At 35.7% G+C, this 21,885-nt stretch overlaps 2 protein-coding genes across 21 annotated transcripts in view; one reads left to right on the top strand and one right to left on the bottom strand.

The window, feature by feature from the left end:
• GPR160 (G protein-coupled receptor 160) overlaps positions 1-21,885 on the top strand; it is a 127,257-nt gene that overhangs the window by 45,371 nt on the left and 60,001 nt on the right. For 8 of the 15 annotated variants that reach the window (XM_082394202.1, XM_082394207.1, XM_082394206.1 and 5 more), the window contains one exon: positions 1,971-2,107. Coding sequence is in view for 3 of the 15 variants with exons in the window: in XM_082394208.1 (XP_082250334.1) it covers positions 2,038-3,057 (1,020 nt within the window). In the remaining 12 variants the exon portion in view is untranslated. The other 7 variants (XM_082394208.1, XM_082394201.1, XM_082394209.1 and 4 more) reach the window with 5 other exon arrangements.
• PHC3 (polyhomeotic homolog 3) overlaps positions 4,742-21,885 on the bottom strand; it is an 85,415-nt gene continuing 68,271 nt past the window's right edge. For 4 of the 6 annotated variants that reach the window (XM_082393930.1, XM_082393932.1, XM_082393933.1 and 1 more), the window contains 3 exons: positions 19,735-19,867; positions 19,412-19,643; positions 4,742-13,666 (listed from right to left, as the gene is read on the bottom strand). In XM_082393930.1, coding sequence (XP_082250056.1) covers positions 13,512-13,666; positions 19,412-19,643; positions 19,735-19,867 — 520 coding nt within the window. In that variant the 3' untranslated portion in view covers positions 4,742-13,511. Of the gene's footprint in view, positions 13,667-19,109; positions 19,238-19,411; positions 19,644-19,734; positions 19,868-21,885 lie in introns of those variants that run through there. The other 2 variants (XR_014245175.1, XM_082393934.1) reach the window with 2 other exon arrangements.

The following is a 21,885-nucleotide window of genomic DNA, read 5'->3' as shown; positions in this document are numbered from 1 at the left end:
ATCCTGCATTTCACTTAACATACTGTGGAAATTTATCATGGTATTTTTTTTTTTTTTAACATGTAACAAAATCACAAGGCATAACAACATTTAACAAGTATAGAAAAGGTAGAGTGAAAACTAAGTCTTCCTACCCCGAGAAACATTTTTTTTTTTTTTTGAATATTTATTTTTGGCTGTGTTGAGTCTTCGTTTCTGTGCGAGGGCTTTCTCTAGTTGCAGCAAGCAGGGGCCACTCTTCATCGCGGTGCGCGGGCCTCTCACTATCGCGGTCTCTCTTGTTGCGGAGCACAGGCTCCAGACGTGCAGGCTCAGTAGTTTTGGCACACGGGCCTACTTGCTCCGCGGCATGTGAGATCCTCCCAGACCAGGGCTCGAACCCGTGTCCCCTGCATTGGCAGGCAGATTCTCAACCACTGCACCACCAGGGAAGCCCCCTGAGAAACATTTTTAATGGCTGCATAATAGTACATCAGTACATCGTACGGATGTATCACTTTTAATGCATCCCTAATTGTTGACATTCATGGGTAGGTTTTGTTATTGTTTGGGTTTTGTTTTGCTGTTATAAACACTGGTTGAACAGTCTTGCAGAAACAACTTTGGGTCAACTGTGTGTGTGTGTTTTTTTTAAGGATAAATTTGTGTGGGTTTTTTTTTTTTTTAGGCTAAATTTCTTGAATTTCCTTCCTTTTCTTCCATCCTTTCCTGAGTTCTTCCTCTTTGAACTTTCCCTTTCATCATCTTTTTCCTGCTTTGAATGCATTTATCACTCAAGCTCAGCTCCTGTTCCTTTGCCCTTACCTAGCAATTCTTAACGTTCTCAGGTAACCCTACTCCTTCCCTATATTCTTTCATCTCTCCGGGTGCCACACCTGATGAATCTTTCTTTTTCCTTAACCAATATTTTCATGATTTTCAGCTGAACCATCTGTTTTATATCTTTGAGCTTCAGAGATTTATTTGAATGATGATCCTGCAGCTAAAAAGCTTTGAAACCAGCTATACTAAAGGGGCCTCATAAGCATTATCTAAATTTCATGGACAGAAAGACAAAAACGGGTAATGTTGTCTGGTGTCAGAGTGGGACTGAGTCAACAGCTATCAGTGGATTGTTCTGAGTATTCCTATCAGGCTGCTATTTGAAGCCTATATATATATATATAATATATATATATATTTTTGTATTTTCTTGGAATGTATTTTATTTTTAGAAGTCAAACTTGCTAATGTTTTTTTTCCAAAGGAGAAAATTCAAACCATCACTGTGATATCTTATTCACAACATAGTTAATAGTAGAATGATCTCATGATTATGTCATGACTTAATGCAGGAACCTTCCAGTTTTTTGGAAAGAAGGATCTCAGTTTTTATTTCCAGGGAACTATTCTCTTTCTAGGAGAGTAAGGGAGTGAAAATCAGGTATCCTAGAGCCTCTTTCTAGAGCTACACAGAGTTTCTATGCCTTTTTTCTGAATTATTCCCAGTTCTTCAGTTATAAAATTGGATGACATAAAACATGGATTGTTTTTATAGTAGATGTATTTCTAAGAGTGTTTCAGTCATTTTTTAAAATTTTTATTGGAGTATATAGTTGCTTTATAATGTTGTGTTAGTTTCTGCCGTACAGCAAAGTGAATCAGTTATATGAAGCCTATATTTTGGCTCTGGTAGATAAGTGTTTTTTCTACCTTTTTTCAACAAGTTATTAATGTAGAAGTTAGTAATTTATATAAAACAGTTTGGTTATAGATCTGAGAGTTCTGGACCATCTGGGTCTCAAAGAATGATGAGAGTATACACATTAATTCTTCTTGATCATATTCTGTATTCTATAAGTATGAGAAATATGTTTATTTGGGGAATTGATTGGATTAAAATAGATTTTTGAGATGAGGTGCTTGCTTTGTAAAGTTTTAAAACAGTGATAGCATCAAGATAACATCAAGGTTTTCTTTTCACTTTGCAGGGATGGAAAATAAAGTGAAGCACTGTTTTACTATAGCAGCAGGCCTTTGAAATTGAACTGAAAAAAAATGACTGCTCTTACTTCAGAGAACTGCTCTTTTCAGTACCAGCTACATCAAACCAATCAGCCCCTAGATGGTAACTGTCTGTTATTCTTGATTACACTTGGGAAAATATTATTAAATATCCTCACACTAGGAATGAGAAGAAAAAACACCCATCAAAATTTTATGGAATATTTTTGCATTTCACTAGCATTTACTGATCTTCTACTTTTGGTGAATATTTCCATTATATCCTATTTCAGGGATTTTGTACTTTTAGGCATTAGGTTTACTAAATACCACATCTGCCTATTTACTCAAATTATTTCTTTTACTTACGGCTTTTTGCATTATCCAGTTTTTCTGACAGCTTGTATAGATTATTACCTGAATTTCTCTAAAGCCACCAAGCTTCCATTTAAGTGTCAAAAAGTATTTTATTTCTTTGCAGTTATTTTAATTTGGATTTCAGTCCTTACTTATGTTTTGGGAGATCCAGCTATCTACCAAAGCCTGAAGGCACAGAATGTTTATTCTTATCATCAGTGTCCTTTCTACATTAGCATTCAGAGTTACTGGCTGTCATTTTCCATGGTGATGATTTTATTTATGGCTTTTATAACCTCTTGGTCAGAAGTTATTACCTTGGTACAGGCTGTTAGGATAACTTCCTATATGAATGAGACTATCCTGTATTTTCCCTTTTCATCCCACTCTAGTTATACTGTGAGCTCTAAAAAAACACTCTTGCCCAAGTTGATAGTCTGTTTTCTTGGTACCTGGTTACCATTTGTACTACTTCAAATAATTATCCTTTTACTTAAAGTACAGATTCCGGCGTACATCGAGATGAACATTCCGTGGTTGTACTTTGTCAATAGTTTTCTCATTGCTACAGTTTTTTGGTTTAATTGTCACAAACTTAATTTTAGAAACATGGCATTACCTGCGGATCCATTTGTCAACTGGAAATGCTGCTTCATTCCACTTACAATTCATAATCTTGAGCAAATCGAAAAGCCTATATCAGTAATAATTTGTTGACGTGTTGCCATGTTAAAACTAAAACTAACAGCTACAAGAATTACAATTTTACAAATGGGAAAGAATGATGACTTGGGACATATAAAGAATGAACTGAACTGAAAGCTCTCGCCCGCATCCCAAACTTTCATACCTTTTCAGAATGTGTCTTTTTGGGATGGTGATATTATTTATTAGGTTTTTTTTTTTTTTTTAACAAAATATTTCCAATAAGAAATATTTATACCTGTTGACCATACTGATATTTGTGTTACCCAGAAAACTACTGGATACAAACTGTTAGGTAAATCTGTGATTCACTGCCAACTTTTCAGATTTAAATAAACATTTTATTACACTTACTTAGAGCAAGAAAATCAAGATTGTTTTCTTTAAATAATTTGGTGTAAATATTCTTTAACATAAGGGGAAAGATGATTAGTGCAATTTCAATTTAGCTAATTTTAGGACTTCCCTGGTGGTGCAGTGGTTAAGAATCCGCCTGCCAATTGCAGGGGACATGGGTTTGAGCCCTGGTCCGGGAAGATCCCACGTGCCGCGGAGCAACTAAGCCCGCGCGCCACAACTACCGAGCCTGCGCTCTAGAGCCCGCGAGCCACAACTACTGAAGCCCACGCACCTTAGAGCCCGTGGGCTGCAACTACTGCAGCCTGTGCACTCTAGGGCCCGCGTGCCGCAACTACTGAGCCCACGTGAGGCAGCTACTGAAGCCTGCGCGCCTAAAGCCCGTGCTCCGCAGCAAGAGAAGCCACCGCAATGAGAAGCCCGCGCACCGCAACGAAGAGTAGCTCCTGCTTGCCGCAGCTAGAGAGAAAGCCCGCGTGCCGCAACGAAGACCCAATGCAGCCAATAAATAAATAAATAAATAAATAAATAAATTTTTTTAAAAAAATAAAGTGGTTAAAATGGTAAATGAAAAAAAAAAAATTCAGCTAATTAAAAAAAAAAAAATCTCTGTTCTTAGTGCAAATAATATTCCTAAAAGAAAAGTTTTGGTTGCTCACCTTACAGAACTGGGAGTGGTGACTAGGTCTCTTCCCTGACATAACAGATCCATCATCTTCAGTTGTAACTTATCTCATACATTTGCATGAGACCCCGTAATCACACTGGCGACATACCACGTGTGAAGGTAGGGTTTCTCACCCTCAGCACTGCTGACGTTGTCTGTTGTTGGATAACCCTTCGTTGGGGGAGCCGTGCTGTGCGCTGCAGCATGTATGGCAGCATCTCTGCCTTCTGTCCACTAGGTGCCAGCAGAACCTCCTTTCCCAGTCACTACAATCACAGTGTCTCCAGAGACTGCCATACTCCCCTCAGTGGGCAAAACTGTTCCCGGTTGAGAACTACTGGAGTGAAGCAATCTAAACGGCAGAAAAATCTGAAAAATCTGAAATCAATCACTCTGTGAGTTAAGCTACACAGATACCGTCTAATTTGTCAATGTATAAACCTGCTCAACTTCTCTGTGTTACTTTCCTTCTGAATGTATTGGCTTTCTAATTGGCCATATGTGGAACTGAGATACTTAAGAATATATTTTACTTAATTAGTAAAGACTTATCCTCTCTGCAGATTTTAAATCTGGATAATGTATAACTATTTCAAGCCCCTCTAAGCTGTTTGTTTACTTAGAAGATGCCCCATGCCTCACAAGCTTAAAGGAAAAAAAGAAATTATTCAGTTGACCAGCCAAATGGAAGAGGCTTTTATTTGTAAAGAAATGAACTTACAACTGGTCTACAATATATTATTGTAATATAAACAATATAAATAAATGATCCTGTAGGCCCACTAACCTTCCATCCAGACCCACATGAAGCAATGTTACAACAATATTCTATGTGAAAATGTGCAGGTAACAAAGGTGCAATTACAAGCAAGTTTAAGCAGCAGAGTATAAGGTGCTTTAATTTAACAGTTAATGTTGCCATCAACAAACATTTGAAATGTTCAATTTTACTTCACTGAATACAGACACAACAAATATGAAAATCTAAAATTCATACACATGCTACTGTTAATATGAAAGTGCTTTCTCTTTTTTAAAAAAATACACCAAATGGACAATCTTTTTACATAGATCATGGTGTGCTCTTATAATGCAAAATTAACTTCATTGTCAGGTTATACATTTTAAAACTGTAGCTACAGACACCAAGCTAGGAACGCTAATGCTAAGAGTGCTAAAACTATCTCATTCCCTGCAAGGAGGACTCTAGTACAATATCCAACATAAAGAATACGTCTATATATAATCTTAACATTTGTTTTTTGTAAAGATAAAAAAATGTTTTCTTTCCCCTTGGTGATGCTTTGTTCATCCTGGTTGGGTCAGTGTTTGAGGTTTTAATAATATTTAAGTCCTATTTAATTAGAACAATGGGAGGAAGCAAAAGGAGGAATTAAAAAATCAGTTAACCATGTGCATAAGGCATCAAAAATAAAAATTTTAAAAAGTTTATCACAATTTGCCTTTGTTAAGTCGACAGCAAAAAATGTTTTCAACAAGCCAGCAGACAAGAAGCACTAATTCAACAAAGAGGCTTGAAATGCCTGACACCACTGTCAGTATCCATCCTGCACGCTGCTGCCTACAGCTCCAACCTGCACCACAAGCTGACCCCTTACTTTGAGGATAGTTTTTTGGAGCTTACTTTGACTTTTTTTTCCTATGGAAAAAACAGAAAGACCAAGCTTTTGAATGAGGTGATTGGGAATCTAGTTAAACGTCTTAGAAATTAGATGTCCAAAATTATACCATCTTTGCACACTCCCACTGAGTTTTAAAAAATTTAGAATACACATACAAAAAGTATTTATGTAACAGATATTTTAACAGCAAAAATATTTGGAAAACTATATGAGTTAAAATATTTTAAAAGTTTTAACCAGTACCATGGAAAAATTTTTTTAAACCCAGACTATCTGGTCACTTGGATGTTAGTGTTCCTGTTTACAAACACTTTATTATAGATTCTAGTCTAACACGTATTTGGACATTTTCCTGCTTTGAAAAGCTGTAACTATGATACATAAAAGATCTTTTTAATTTATTTTCATTTTGTATCTTTATGGAGAATGTTAGTATCAAGTGATATTAATATGTAAAGTGTCAATAGGAAATCACAATGTAATTCACAGAATCCTCCGGTGGTAAGGGACCTTCTTCCCAATTAATCAATTCTCCCATTCTATATTTACTCCCCAAATACTTGTAAATTCAAGCTCCAAGCACAAAACTGTTTCAGTGCTTACCAGTTCTGCATTTTAAAGGAAACCCTTTTACTATGCAATATATGAGTACTTTCCAGAAAGTAGATATTTGTGGTAATAGTAAAATTTTATGTAATCTTTCTTGCTTTAAAAAGACAAAAACAAAATAAAAACCAAACCTGTTCAGCAAGCTCTTCTGAGATTTTTCAGTTTTCAAAAGTTACTGCACTGTCAATACTGGGTGTAGTTCAAAATGTATAGTAAATCAGCACCAGCTTCTTTGTATTGTTCTGTCACACACCCTGCATATAGCAACACCTCTGGAATAGATTCAAGTGTCAAAATAATTCTGAGAAATATGGGCTGTCACAACAGTTTCAAAATGTAAATACCTAATATTAGGTACCTTTAATTTTGTAACCTAATCAGGTATATGGATTAGTATGCAAAGTGTGTTATAGGAATTATGATGTGATTCACTCAGATCCCTTAGATATCACCTAGCCTAATCCTTTACCCAATGCATAAAAATTCCCTCTCAGTTCCAACTTTACATTCAGTACATTAAGTAATAATAATTACATCCATGTTTATTCAAGCCACAATCAAAAATGGGGGGAAGAGAGGATTTTGTTTACTTAATACTAGTTCCTTAAGTATACCACACACTGCACAGTCAATGTTCAAATGGTTTGCTAAATGAACGGATAAATGAATGAACGACAATGTTCAGATGTGTTCACATGTTCAGTGGTTCAGCAAGAAGCGTTTAGAAAAACGTCCTCATTTGCTCATCTGTGTGAATTTTCTACCTTAATCCTTAGGAGAACAAAGACTGTGGGTGACCCAGGAAACGGATGCTTAATAAATAATTATCTTTTAGCAAAAGCTCTTAAGTGTGAAATGAACCATTAAGAAAGGAAATTAAGAGAATTAAGATAAAAGAGAATTAGGTAGGAGCAACTTTAAAAAATACCCCATTATGTGGCCTAGAATTGTAGTTTTATATAGCTTAAAGATGATTTTAAACAAAATCAACATTTTGAGTAGTACAGGCTCCATGCTATATATTCAGAAGAGGAAAACAGCTTAAAAGCTAAGTAATGGCCTAAGGTGTCACACAGCTAATTCACCAACTAGAAGTAAAACCCCAGTCTCCCAGCCAGTGTTTTATCTTCATTTATCATGTTAATTTAATGATTATGTGCATCTATTATTTACTATTGAAGTAATTATTTAGTACTACCTAAAACAAAATTATGGCTTTAACATAAGCATTCTAAAAGATTTTAAGCAATGGATACATCTGGTTTGCTTGAGGCAAGACTAAAAAAGTTCCTTTTTCTAGCATACGTTGATGTTCATTTCACTACCATTCCCCACCGCTCTTATAAACCCCAACTTTTTCACCTCCATCAGTTAAAGCTCCACAAAATCAAGGATTTAACACTGATAACAGTCCCTAAAGTATAACTTTTAAGTCAATAAGACGGCTACTATCCATCCTTAAGATTAGTGGAGTGAATTTAAATAGGTGGTCTAAAAGGACTTACTTTTATTACTCTTACATTTAAAACTATACCATGTTAGCATAATAGTGCTTTAAATTTATATAGATTTCTTTTTTCCAAATTAAAATTCATTTATTATTTCTTTTAAACAATACATTTTAAGACCTTTGCACAGGTTTTCTTTTTCTATGGATTCATACTGACGCCACCAATATCACTGAGAGCAACTGTACTTTTCAAAGGCAGTAGAAAAAAATACTTTTTAAATGTACCTCTTCTCTAATGTCGGAGGTTGAAATTGTCACCTTTAAGTAAAATTAAATGTTCACAAGCTATACAAAGGGAAAAAAAAGAAACATTTGTGGAAAACATTTCCCAAAGCTCCCATGAACATGGCACTTCAGAGGTGTGCGTTCATGTGGTAGAGCAGAATGGGAGAGTTTTCATTAGAGAAGCTGAGCTTCGGATCTGAGAAGGAGGGCACGTCTCCCTCTCATGTACTTGTACTAAAGTGAAAGTTCAGGAAAAGCCAGACGTTTTGCTCTGGAATATGATGGTAAAAATTATATTTGTGTTAGTGCTTTACAACTTCCAAAAAAGCACCTTTACCATAGTATTATTTTAAAGTAGATTAAATAAGCTCTGAAAAATAATATGTAAAACTTTATAATTTTTAAAAATTTAGGAAACTTTTTCCAAAGAAGATAATATAATTTTCAACACTTTTTTTATTGAAGAAATGGCTTATATTAGTGCTATGAGGGAAACTATATAATGATACATTTTATGAACTTCTAACAAAACAGGAATATCTTCCCAAAGAATTTTTTTAAGATGTACAGCTTATAATAGGTTGAAATTAAATCTTAATAAGATTGCATATTTACTTTCCCTAATATTGTATTTGTGCTTATTTAATTGAATCACAATTGTTAAGATGAAATCAAATGCTCTAGACAGATTCAGAAAATACCAATATTGATGAATGTAGATTAAACAGTTCATTTCATGACCCACACTACTGTGCATCAAAGAAATAGAGGTAGGCTTGTGTTTACTGAAATCCACGCTAATAAACAGAACCCTATAGCTCTCAGTCATCCAACTCTTAGACTGAGACACAACCTAACAAAACACTATCTTAAAAATCTTAAAAATGCCTTTCTTTGTAACAATCCACAAGGTTGATTCAACTGTAGTATCTGACAATGGATACTCTCTCTCCTCTATATAATTCTGATAACTCAATTATAACAATTAACCTTTGAGTTCTTGACAAATATTCTCCAACTATAATAACTGTCACCTTTTTCAGAAGTCAAAAATCACCAATTTATGTATCATTGGAACTATTAATATGCTCCTAAGGGCAGAATCTCTTGATAAAGAGAGTAAAAGAATGAGTTTGATTACAGGTAAATCTTGACATAAAGAAAACTATACTCTGTTTATTGCTATAACTGGGACCCAACCATTACAATTTATTATTCTGAACTACTGATGGCCATATCTATACTACACAACCTCACTCAGTTAACCATATTACCCTCTTGGGTCTGGAATGCTTTTCCCCATTTGTCTCCTCCTCCACTTCCCTGTCCTTTCCCCTAGAAAACCTTCCCCAAGGCCCCGTTATAGTTACATGTCCTGCAAAGGAAACAGGCTGAGCAAACATTGTACATAAATGGCCAGTTTCCACTGCCCAGAGGGTTTACGAAGACATGACTGTTAGGTATTAGAAATTCCTGCCCCAGTTACCTCCCTAAAATTAACCCTACTACAAAGTCCTCTGTAGGGATTTTCAGGCAAAGGTCTCTCTAAGAAGAAAGTTTTCACACAGTTTCCTTGGGGCTTGAGGAGGTAAGGGGAGTGAGGCTCTTTCATCCTATTAGGCAGTAATGCTCAATGCCCATTGCCCAGAGGCAGCATGAGTTCCTGCCATTCACTAAGGGTGAGGATCTTCAAACCACAAAATATAACCAGGCTGTTCTGGTTGAAAATATATCTTTGAAATGTTTTAACAGTGTGTCCAGCCAGGGATTTCTTCCACTCGATATGGCTATGAGGATAGCATCATTCCCATGTATGTGCAATAGTTTATTCTTTCCAAGATTGTTTACACACATGCAAGCACAGCCTAAGACTATACTCAATCTATATATTGCCTCCTTACCATACTTGTGCCATGGTGCTACCAAAACCCTGCAAATGCAAATAATGGGACTTTATAACATTTAATTGAACAAGCCAGTGATATGGGGCACTCGGACAGATTTCAGTCCAAGACTGGTATTTGAATAAATGTCTGACTATAATATTACACTGGATATGGGAAGATAAGCTATGTCAAAAATTAAAATAAAGTGGGCTACCTACAAAAAATAATTTCTATTTAGAACTAGGTAAAACATGAATATTAACTTCAAAAGTGCAGAAATTTGTTCAGCGCTGAAGTGGGATAAACTAACAAAGTGCCAGGTCTCTTGTCTGCTTCTCCACCATTCTCAAGCTCCTTCACTAATATTTCTTTCCTTCTAGTCCACATTCTCTATTCTGAGGGGACGGCCCTTAAACTGGGACTTTAAAAAATGTCTGTTTAGAGGATGCGCCAGCAAATTTAAAAGTACCATCATGGAAAAATTACCAGCCACTTAAAAAGTGCCAGGTTGTGGGACAGCACTCTTACACGGATTATATATCACAGCTGCACAGCTGTGTCAGACACATGCCTACACAAGGCTTGATGAAAATGCACATCATGTAAGAAACAACTTTTATAAACCAGCTCTCTGTGTACTTTCTTAGGAACACGTGGCTTAAAGCAAATAAAATTTCAAACTTGTAGGGATTTTCTTCCTCAACGGGAAAAGAGTGCATCAGTATAAAGAAGTCAGAAAATGCAAACTTAGGTAGCAAAAGTAAGAAGAACTTCCCATGTACTCTTTCTGCTTGTCATTCCCTCTCCTCAATCAAAATCCTAAAACAACTAGTAATATGAAGGAAAACAAAAATGACAGCACTCTCCCCACCTATTTCATACTAAAACTGTGCTTTAAGCTCAGGAGAGAGGTGGACACCCAGTGTTATCGTCTATATCCATTATACATAACTGAAATTTTGAAATTCAGATAGTTAAATCACCCAGAAAGAAACAGCTGCATCAATGGGAAAACTACTAGTTAAAAGCCAATGAGCCATTTCTAAATAAAATAACTTGAAAAAAGCAAGTATATTTTCTGGGTATGTTTTGAGTAGGGACAGCAGAAGATCTGGACTATTCTTAAGATTATTATAAGATTTAGGATTATAAGGTGCTCTCCAATGGAAACCCCTCTTGTAAGCTTTCTGGGATACTTAACACAGCGCTACGCACAGGGGCTTTCAGTAAGTACATAACGACTGATATCAGAAGAGGGACCACAGTTCCAAGTTAATACCTTAAAGGCTATATATAGATAATATAGTTATGGGAGGTAATCATTATTGCCAGGGGAGTCTATCCATCCCCAAAGAATCAATTCTGTATGAATTGTTTGTGGATCATCTGTGACAAAGTTTTAATTCCAGGGGAGATTTTCCATTGTGCCCTTCAGCCCTCATACAGTGGACCATCTCCTACTAATGCTTAACCTATACTTGTGTTCTGAAATTACAAGATGAGGGGAAAAGTCAAAGCATATGACAACTCTGTCATAATGATTTACTGCTAATAAATGAAAATTAACTGTAGAGTACCTACCTTTCCTTGAAACTGTAATCCAATAATTAAAAATGTGATATACAGAAATATGTGACATAGACTACAAGCTATTGTAGGTCTGGAACATGAGCCTTACACTATATTACATATTCTAATCCTACACGTAACTATCAGTAAATGTCTTTTTTTTAAAACATTACTACACAAAGAATCCCACAAAGCATACATTCAAACAAGAGGCATCTAAAGGTTAAAAAAATTACCCGCTGTATTTTTGTATAAAAATAATCAACATTCTCTAATGTACACAAAGCCAAAAGATAAATATCTGTGATGTCTTTAATGACATCTTTAGTCTTCTACTAGCGTAACACAATCTTTTTTAAAAGATCAGTGACAATGACTGAAACCCATGGACTCTTCCTCACTTACTGAACTTCTGCCAAATATCTGTGTATGTTCCTTCAATTATTAAAACATTTCCACTGTATGGTAAAGATAAGATAAAAAAAAGATTAAAACCTTTTTGATGTCCAGGACTATAAAGTTCACAGGCCTGCCACAATTTTTAGTGCCATAATTCTAACAGAACACTAACTGTTCAATGAAAGGTTTTGCTTTAAAATTTTTTCCCCTAAAACATGTACATACAAAATTAGATCCAATTATCCAAGAGAGATCAGTTGGATAACTGCTTTGCAGGAAGCATACAAGGATTTAGTCAAGGAAAAAGGAATGTGCATTCTAGCTAGATCCAGCTTGTTCAACACTAGAAAAATCCAAAGACCAACCACATAGCCACTACAAAGTATTGCCCTGCCAGCAAAGGCTGTGTACTGGTTCATAAGGCATAATCATATTATGCCTTCATCAGTGCAGAGAGATATGAAAGATAATTGTTATTATGACTCAATACTGAGAGTCAAAATTCTAAGTATGCTAGTCCTCATTTTACAGGCCGATTTCCCCCCTTTTTCTAGAATGCATAAAACTGGGAAAAATACTCTAGCAGAACATTAATGCTATCTGAAATACTTCCATTGTACAATGTATTCCTTGTTACATCCCTTTTTAAATTTTTTTTCTCAAAATATCCCTCTGGGTGAAAAAGAGCAATATTTATCACTCCTACGTTATGGTTTCTCACCCTTGGCACTACTGACATTTTGGACCAGATAGCTCTTCGTTGTAGACGGCTGTCCTGTGCGTTGTAGGATATTTAGCGACATCCCTGTCCACATGTCAGCTACCAATAGCAACCCACCCCCCCCAACCCCTAAGCTATGACAACCAAAATGTCCCTTGACATTTTCAAATGTCCCCTGGGGAACAAAACTGACCTCTGTTGAGAACCACTGCTCTAAAAGAACAAAAACTAAGAGGAAAACTAACTTCCTCAGTCACACCAAATTCTTGGTCAAGTTTGGAATAGAAACCAAATCTTCTAACGTCTAGATCAGTATTATTCATGCTAGAATGCAATCCTTTTTATAAACAAAGCAATTGCCTGAAAGATATGTTTTTTAAAACATACAGTGATATCTCACTGCATACAATTCTGGTCACTGGACTCCAAAATTATTCCTAAATCACTCTTAAATTATATCTCTCACAACAACCCATAGAAAAATTATAGGGTAGAAAAATGTATAAGAAAACCGAATCAAAAGAGGAGAAATGTAAATCATTAAATTACTCTCAAAAGATTTTTTATATTAATGATAAACATCACCTTTAAAAAAATTATCTAGTAAAACACTTTGAAAAATATCATGGCCCTCTATAACAAGTCTTTCAATGTTGTGTGTAACCTGTAAAATTAATTCACCAATGTTAGCTAATTATGAAAATGTATCAATATAATGAATTATTATATCTGTAGAAGAAATGTCAGCCTTAATGCAGAGATCCCAATGTGCTTGGCTATCCATCACAATAAGTGATAATATTGTAGGCCAACTTGAGCCTTTACCTTACAAGTTTGTTTAAGAATAAAACTGCTGTTATCTCAAAGCCTCATGATCCCATTAAGATTCCTTCAGAGAGTTGATGCGTGCACAGATCTTTAGGGCCGGGCCTAGCTTGATATTCATTGCACTCATAAGATGGTCTTCTTTTAGCAAGAGAAGAGCCTGTCCATCAATCTCCTGTGCTCTGAACTCATCTGCGATATCCTGGCAGCCTAGAATTTGATCAGAGGAAGGATGTTAGAATTAATACACAACAATCAGAGGTTACTCCTAACAGTCACAATTATGCTCTCCCTGGGTCTGAGTATCTGAAATACAGGCTGAGAAACAAATGAAATTTATTGATGGTAGTCTTGGGTTCACTCTTGAAGAAGAGAGTATTTCCTGACATTCTAAAATGTAAGAATTCGAAATCCAGGTAAAGCAATTTACTTGGAATTCTTGTTCTAAAAATAATATTGCAGAAATAATTATAAGTCAGGTAAAATGTACAGACTGTTCAGTCCAGATATAACCTTCATGAAAAGGACAATGCTGTCACCTGAAAGCATGCCACACATACAGCAAGTTTGGATTAACTAGTCATTATACCTCAAGAACTTTACTTTGTATAACATATCCTTCACATACAGGTACAAAAGAATAAGATATAATGTTCTGCCATTTAAATAATAATTTAGAAATATTTTCTCAAGTACCACTTTCATTATCATTTGTACCTTCATTCTGATTTACAACCTTCAATGTGCCAGGCACATCCAAAACATTTTTATTATTCACTCAGGACAGAAACAATCCATCAAAATTATAGTATCAATCTATTGCTGAAATGTATTACAATGATCAACTTGTACTTTCAACTTCAAATCTTAATATCACTGGACTAATCTCCACTTCTGGTAAGAAAACATAAATTCTCATTGAAATTTTGAGCTTGCTGGCTAATCTCTTGACAAATAACCAATATTTTACCTCTCTGTGTAAACCAAGTGCTTTAGAGCAAGTAACAACGTGAGCACTCTACTTGAACCTCAAACGTTTCTATTATCTACCAAATTTTGCACAGCCAGGCTAATAAACTTCCCCACTAAGGGTAAAGAAACCAGCAGGGAAGGTAATGAATTAAGGAACCATGAGAGGAGACAATGCAAAAATGTGGAAGCTTCCTTATAAAAGACAAAATTATAAAAGTGAATTTAAGAATAAAAACTAACAGCTTAAAGTCTTTCTTTTCTATTCAAATTAGCATTCTAAGGGAGAACACAAAGAAAAAGATAATGGAAATGGTTACATTATACCTTTGGATACAATTTTGCTGGAATGATTATTCTTTCTACCACAAATGTATCATCCTCTTGTTTATATAAGAGGATGCCACCCTCTTATATAATGTCATCCCTATAACCCCAGCACCAAGCACAAAACATTGTAGGTGCTAAATACACATATTTTTGGATAAGTGAAGGACTGACTGAATGGATAATGAACAAAAACAGAATCTGCTAAAAAGGAGCTGTCTGTAAGAGTAACACAAACTTTTTTTTCTGTATTCAGCTGTGTGGCCAGCTTTTCTCTTGGTTATTTCTTTTCCATCTTCTCTGTTGGTTGTATCCTTCCTGTTTCCTATATAGCAATCAGCTTTACAATTTCTCTATTTTAATAATTTCTCAGATTTTTAAAAACTGACATTTCAAAAGTACCCTATGCAAAATTTTTATGCTTTTGGCCACTTACCATATAAAAGAAACTATATAGTTAAAATGGGATTACTCACCATAGAAAAGCCCCTTTTCTTTTCCCAGAGGTAGCTCTCAAAACTGGGCAGACAAAACTGACTAATCTTGCATCTAGTTGTGACTTCATCCTTCTTTTTATGAAAGAACTAAATGTTCTTCTCTCTTCAGTCTTACTTACAAGAACACAGGAAAGAAAAGAAGAGAGAGAAAGATAGCGTAGGACTTACTTAGATTCAGAAAACAGAAGCAATGAGAAGTAATGAGGACCGTAAGAGCTACATTTGGGAATAGAAACAAGGAGTTCTCCATGAAGAAATTCATAGCATGTGCTTGTTCCTTGGTATTATCAGAGCGCTCTTCAAATGTCTTCTTGTAGACAGACGGTAAATGTATTAGCAAAATATAAAGAACAAAAAGTTGGGAAAGAGCATGATCAAACAGGAATGAATTATCTTCAGAATTTTAGGTCACAACTTTCTTAAGCCAACCACAAAAAGGGTATTTATACCATACATTAGTATAGAAATGAAAAAATAAAGTGACTTAAAGAAGAAAAATGGAAAAAAAAAAGGCAGAAGCAAATATGCTTTCCTGAAACATATTAGAGAAAGATGAATTTTTTAAAAAAACCTAGATGCTCAAGGTATACTGAGCTATAGTTCTATGAATTTCTGACATATTTAGAATCTACTTCTGTACAACAGCTGGCACCCCAGGAACATTACAGAACATATCCCAACTGCAGCAACCAGTCGGCTCAGCTGGCTTTACCTCACCACAAGCAGCCACCAGAATGGGCATGGACCTCTGCACACGGACATGGGTCCCAAATGAACCTTACAAATGTCCAGTCACTTTTCCAGCTAAACCTAAAACAAAAACACCCCACCCCAAAACTAACATCAGTAAGGATGATGAAAAGATATTACCTGCACTCAATACTACAGAATAAAAAGTCTCAATATCAGTATTATGAAAACCAGTAAACAGTCATATGTTTTTAGACAATACCTACTTTATATGCCTACAGGGAAACCAAATGTACTGCAGATTCACAGATCAACAAATAAAGACTAAAGTGATCTTTGCAAAAGGCAGTTCACTATATCAAGGAAGAGTTAAAGAAGATAACTGCAGTAAACTGAGAATAAAAAGAACCATTCCTATAGAGAACTTTTTAATGTATAAAAATTTAGAAGAAAATAATTTTTCACTCTGGTAACAGCTCTGAGACTGGTCTGCATACCAGCTCTAACATGGTCCCACCAAGATGGTTCACAAGATGACATTACACAATGAGAAGAGAAAACTTTAGGAATAAATATAGGTGCCCTGATGAAAGAGGGAAACCTAGCCTCAACTGGAAAGAAACAAAATACAAGAGATTACAAAATTTACAAGTTTGTTCACTCCATGAGAAAAGCTCAGGGGGAAAAAAAAAAAAAATCCAGCCCTGAATGAGCTGAAAGCGGCTCAAAAGGAAGTTTACAAAGGCCAGAGGAACATAGAGAAATAAAGATTTTCTGGCTGAGATTTACCTTAAGCTACAGGCATTATTCAGAGAAAAACTTTGAGAAAGAAGATGTTAACTGATCACACAGATAAGCCTGTTATTTAGCCTGTCAAAGCAGTTTAGAAATACTCCCATTTAATCAGGTAAAAGAAAAGCAGAGTTGTATTCAGCAAACTCTTAAACAGTACCAAGCAATTCTAAATTATAAAGCAGTCTGCTTTATATATAATGTTCTCTAAACAATTAGCAACAAAATTAAGTGTCCTGATGAACTCAATAAGACAAGCATCTCAAGTTATAAGAAATAATTTTTTTCAATTCAAATGAAGCAAGAGTAAGACAAAGGAGTTAGCCTTTGTTCTAATAAAGCAGCCAAGAGTAGTCTCGTGGCAAATGGATGCTGGGGAAAATTAGAAAACTAGCCCTAAAAAAAAAAAGCATATGAAGTCATAGAAGAATCAGCAGTATCTATTATTTGTTAATTATTTGGCCAACTATTTTCCTCCTCCCCAAAGGAAAAGAAATATTTTCCACCAAATGAGAAATCAGGCTAACAGCTCATGTACCCCATTTGGAAGACTGAGACTACGTCTGAAGATGACAGAATCAAAGTCCAGCCTCAGGGATTAGTGTCAATTCCAATGCTAATTCTCAAGATATCTAGACTGGTATAAAACTTAAAATTTTTTGCACTAAGTATTAAAACCACACCCAGTGAAGACTCACCATTACTCTAATATGTCAGCTTTTTAAAGCAGATTCTAAACCCACACGGTCAGCACTTAAATCACACCTAAGTTTTCCTAGGTGCATACTTAAAAATCTTCCCATGAAAAATGTATCCCTTCTTTAAACAATTTCATCTTTCTTTAAAAGTGACCATACCTTGTTTAAAAAAAAAGAAAAACTTATTTAACATTTCTAAAACAAGCTATTGAAAAAATAATTTAATAAAATTTCAGAGTTCTGTACATATATCTTCCTCAACTTACATCCTGATAAACCCATCATAAGTTGAAAACATCAAGTCGAAAATGCATTTAATACACCTAACCTTCTGAACGTCGTAGTTTAGCCTAGCCTACCTTAAACGTCCTCAGAACACTTACATTAGCCTACTGTAAGTTGGGTAAAATTTTCTAACACAAAGCCTATTTTATAATAAAGTGTTAAATGTCTCATGTAATTTATTGAATACTGTGCTGAAAGTGAAAACCAGAGTTGCATGGGTGCAGAATGGTTCTATCAGCTGTTTACCCTCGTGACAGCGTGGCTGACTGGGAGCTGCCCTACCCAACCTGAGGAGAGAGTGCTGTGCTTCATATCACCAGCAAAAGATCAAAATTCAAAACTGAAGCACAGTTTCTATTGCATGTGTATTGTTTCTGTACCACCATAAAATCGAAAGTTCACTAAGTCGACCCATCACAAGTCAGGATTTTTTTAAAAAGCAGAATACTTCTGAATATACTTTCTTCACTCATACAACACTTTATTTATTTATTTTAATTTTTATTATTATTATTTTTTTTTGTATTTTGGCCGCACCACACGACATGTGGGATGGTTCCCCAACCAGGGACTGAACCCGGGCCTCTGCAGTGAAAGCGATGAATCCTAATGTCTAGGTCACCAGGGAACTCCCAACACTTTAGCTGTAAGTTTGCTTCTGAGACAGTGGTCACCTTCATAGAAAGATTAATTAGCAAAAATGGCTGGATTAATTTTAATAAGTCTGTAGACAAGTTCAAAGGGGATGTATTTTTCTGGAAAGCTTGTGTCAAGAGAAATGATAGATTCACCGAAAAACCAAAATGGAACAAATATTTTTAAAACCTTATTTTCTATATTTATAAGGTCAAAGTGAATGATAAAGGTTTGCTGATTAAAAAAATATATATTGTCTTAACATATATAGCAGTGTGGGTCTCATGATGAGCAAAGGTGCAGCTGTCTTCAGTAGCCAGCCCCTTAGAGAAAGTGGAAATAAAAGATTATTGCTGTAGTAAAGAAAAAAGATAAAGAACATAATGACTTAAGCTGATGGAAAGAGTACCAAATGAGAGAGCAGAAAACATAAATAAGAAAGTAACCCTCAATACTGGAATGGAATATCATAACTGAATTTCAGTTGTCTACTTAGTTTCATAAGTATTCTTGATGTCTATTTACTGCAAAGAATCAAAGAATGCAGCCTCCTTTAAAAGAAACAGCTTGTTTTTGTTTAAAGAAGCCAAAATTTTATATTCTAAAAGGTGCTGATTAGCTTTCAAAAAAGTAAAAAAAAAAAATTATAGTCTCTCTTACTTCATTTAAAAAAGGTTAAATTAGGAAATAAGGAGGAAATAGAATAGAAAACTGGAAGCGCAGAAGGGAAGAAGTGTCTGACTCAATCTCTCTACTGACCTCTCGAGAGAAATCAGACTGAAGAGAAGAGAGCACCTTTAATCTCTTCACCGGCTGAGGTGTCACAGCAGAAGCAGGACTAGTCAGTTTTTATCGACTTGGGGGGTATGAGAAAATACCCAGTTGTGCTGAGGGAATAAGCAAGAGGAGACAGATCACATTTCAATACCAAATGCCATTTAATGAGTACATATACATAGAACTTGTCTAACCCTTTTGTGCAATAGGTGTGGATGGATCTAACGTCATTCCTCTGTGTGTGCACAAGACAAATATTAAGGCTAAAGTGGTCAATCACATACCAGGCAAAGAATGGATGAAGGCCCAGACGTCATCAACTGTCCATACAGATGGCTCCGTTTGTGCAACTGGTAGCAAGTCACTGTTCTCAGGCATTTTCCTCATTCTCACATCCCGAAGCTCACGCTCTCTTTCCCGCTCACTCTGCCTGCGCAGGCGTGTTGTCATAGCAGACGGCACAGAATCTTCATGAGAAGCCAAGTCTTCTTCTGCAGATGGATAAGTAATTGGAAGCTGGAAAATGTAGTACAGGTAAAATACAGCATTGCACTTTCCTTGTATTTCTGAAAAGGGTATTGTACATTGAATCAAAGTTTCTACAGACCTGCCTAAGGATATGTTCTCTTGCTGCCCCATCAGGGCCACTTGGACGACGGCCACGATGCCCAAGACTTTGATTATCAGGCTTACGATTCCAACGACTAAGTGCAAATTTTTTAGAACAGCTAACATTGTACCTAAGAAATTCAAGTAAGAAAAAAATTAAATGATGTATGGGACACTCCATTTAGTAATTAATTATGACCTTAAAGTGCAGCTGTGAATCAGTAAGTGCCATTTATTTCATTATGGTCTGTAATACCTCAGAAAGTAAACCATAGTGTTCAATAGATTTAATTATGCTAACAGTAAAAAAAAAAAAAAAAAGTGGCCTCGTTTTACATCATAATATAGCTCTCAATAGAATACTGGACACCTATAACAAGGTATTGATATTTTCTCCTAATAACAGCATGATAGAAACTCTCTGCAAAATACAGAGGATAACTCATTTTTCCAGCTGCAAAATAATTCAAGGTTCCAGGAGAAAAGAAATTATGAATTAATTATTTAAACGTTCAAATTGTTATTTTTCCAGGTAATCATTTCTGAAGAGAGATTAATAAAAAGAGGTTAATATAGTAGAGAGGGGGAAATCTCAAATGGCTAGCAAAATATTTTTCAAATATAACTAAAATCAAGGAATGAAAAGGTAAAGTTGAGATTTCAAAGTTCCACAAGGAATTCATGGCTCTCAGGAATTCAGGAAATTCAAATATATATAATTCTTTAAAATTGGCTGAAAGATTATTTTTATTTTATCAAAATAGACTGTCTAATATTTTTAAATATACATTTTTAACATATATATATTTAAAATATGGAACACTTTATGTATTTGCCTATCATCTTTGTGCAGGGGCCATGCTTATCTTCTCTGTAGCATTCCAATTTTAGAATATGTGCTGTCGAAGTGAACACTCTAAAATTTTTTAATGTAGACCTTTATAAAGCATGATGACAGCTTAAAAGAGTCCTATGCCATTTACTGAGTTCCAACACCCTAGAACAGGGGCTGGCAAACTTCCTCTATAAAGGGCCAGATATTAAATATTTTAGGCTTTGTAAGCCACACAAGTTTCTGGCACAACTACTCAACTCTGCAACTGTAACATGAAAGCAGCCATAGACAATAATGAATGAGCATGGGGGCTTCCCTGGTGGCGCAGTGGTTGAGAATCCGCCTGCCAATGCAGGAGACACAGGTTCGAGCCCTGGTCTGGGAAGATCCCACATGCCACAGAGCAACTAGGCCCGTGCGCCACAACTACTGAGCCTGTGCTCTAGAGCCTGCATGCCACAATTACTGAGCCTGCGCGCCACAACTACTGAAGCCTGCACGCCTATAGCCTGTGCTCTGCAGCAAAGAGAAGCCACCACAATGAGAAGCCCACGCACCACAATGAGAAGCCCGCGCACCGCAATGAAAAGCAGTCCCCGCTCTCGCAACTAGAGGAAGCCCGTGAGCAGCAACAAAGACCCAACGCAGCCAAAAATAAATAAATAAAATTTTTTAAAAAAAATGAATGAGTATGGATGTGTTCCAATAAAACTTTAATAACATTTAAATTTGAATTTTATGTAATTTTCAGGTGTCACAAAATGTTATTCTTTTGATTCTTTTTCAACCACCTAAAAATTTAAATACTATTCTTAGTTCAGGGACCATACAAAAATAGGCTCCAAAAAGGACTCAGCCTGGGCATAGTTTGCCAACCCCTTCCCTAGAAAGAAGAGTGAAAAGAGATGATCTAAGACAAATGTCTGAAAAGCTACACAAAGGCTAAGAAAAATATACACAGTTCCTCTTTTTTTACACATAAAACTGCCACTGTAATTTCTTATTTTCAAAACTCTTTTGCTTTAAGATGATTTTTCAGGGAAATGACAAGAATTTCCTCACCTATGTTTTATGAAAATATCAGGAGGTAGAAGTAAGGAGTACTATGAGAGTGAAAAGGCTATTTTTCCACTAAAAATATAAAAAAGAAAAGTGTCCTGATGGTCACTTCATTTTACCCTAAGACAATTCAACAAGCTCCTCCCGTGTTCATTATGCTCATCTGTGGGCTCAGCTCTAAAGGTTTCTGATTTCCATTCACATCAACTGACAAAACTTCTTTCCTAGCTGACTACAGAACAGAGAAGAGAGACT

The sequence above is a fragment of the Balaenoptera borealis genome (assembly GCF_965194805.1).
Source record: "Balaenoptera borealis genome assembly, chromosome: 5".
Lineage (NCBI taxonomy): Eukaryota > Metazoa > Chordata > Mammalia > Artiodactyla > Balaenopteridae > Balaenoptera > Balaenoptera borealis.
Note: the sequence above shows the minus strand (reverse complement) of the source record. Positions and strands in the feature narration are given on the sequence as shown.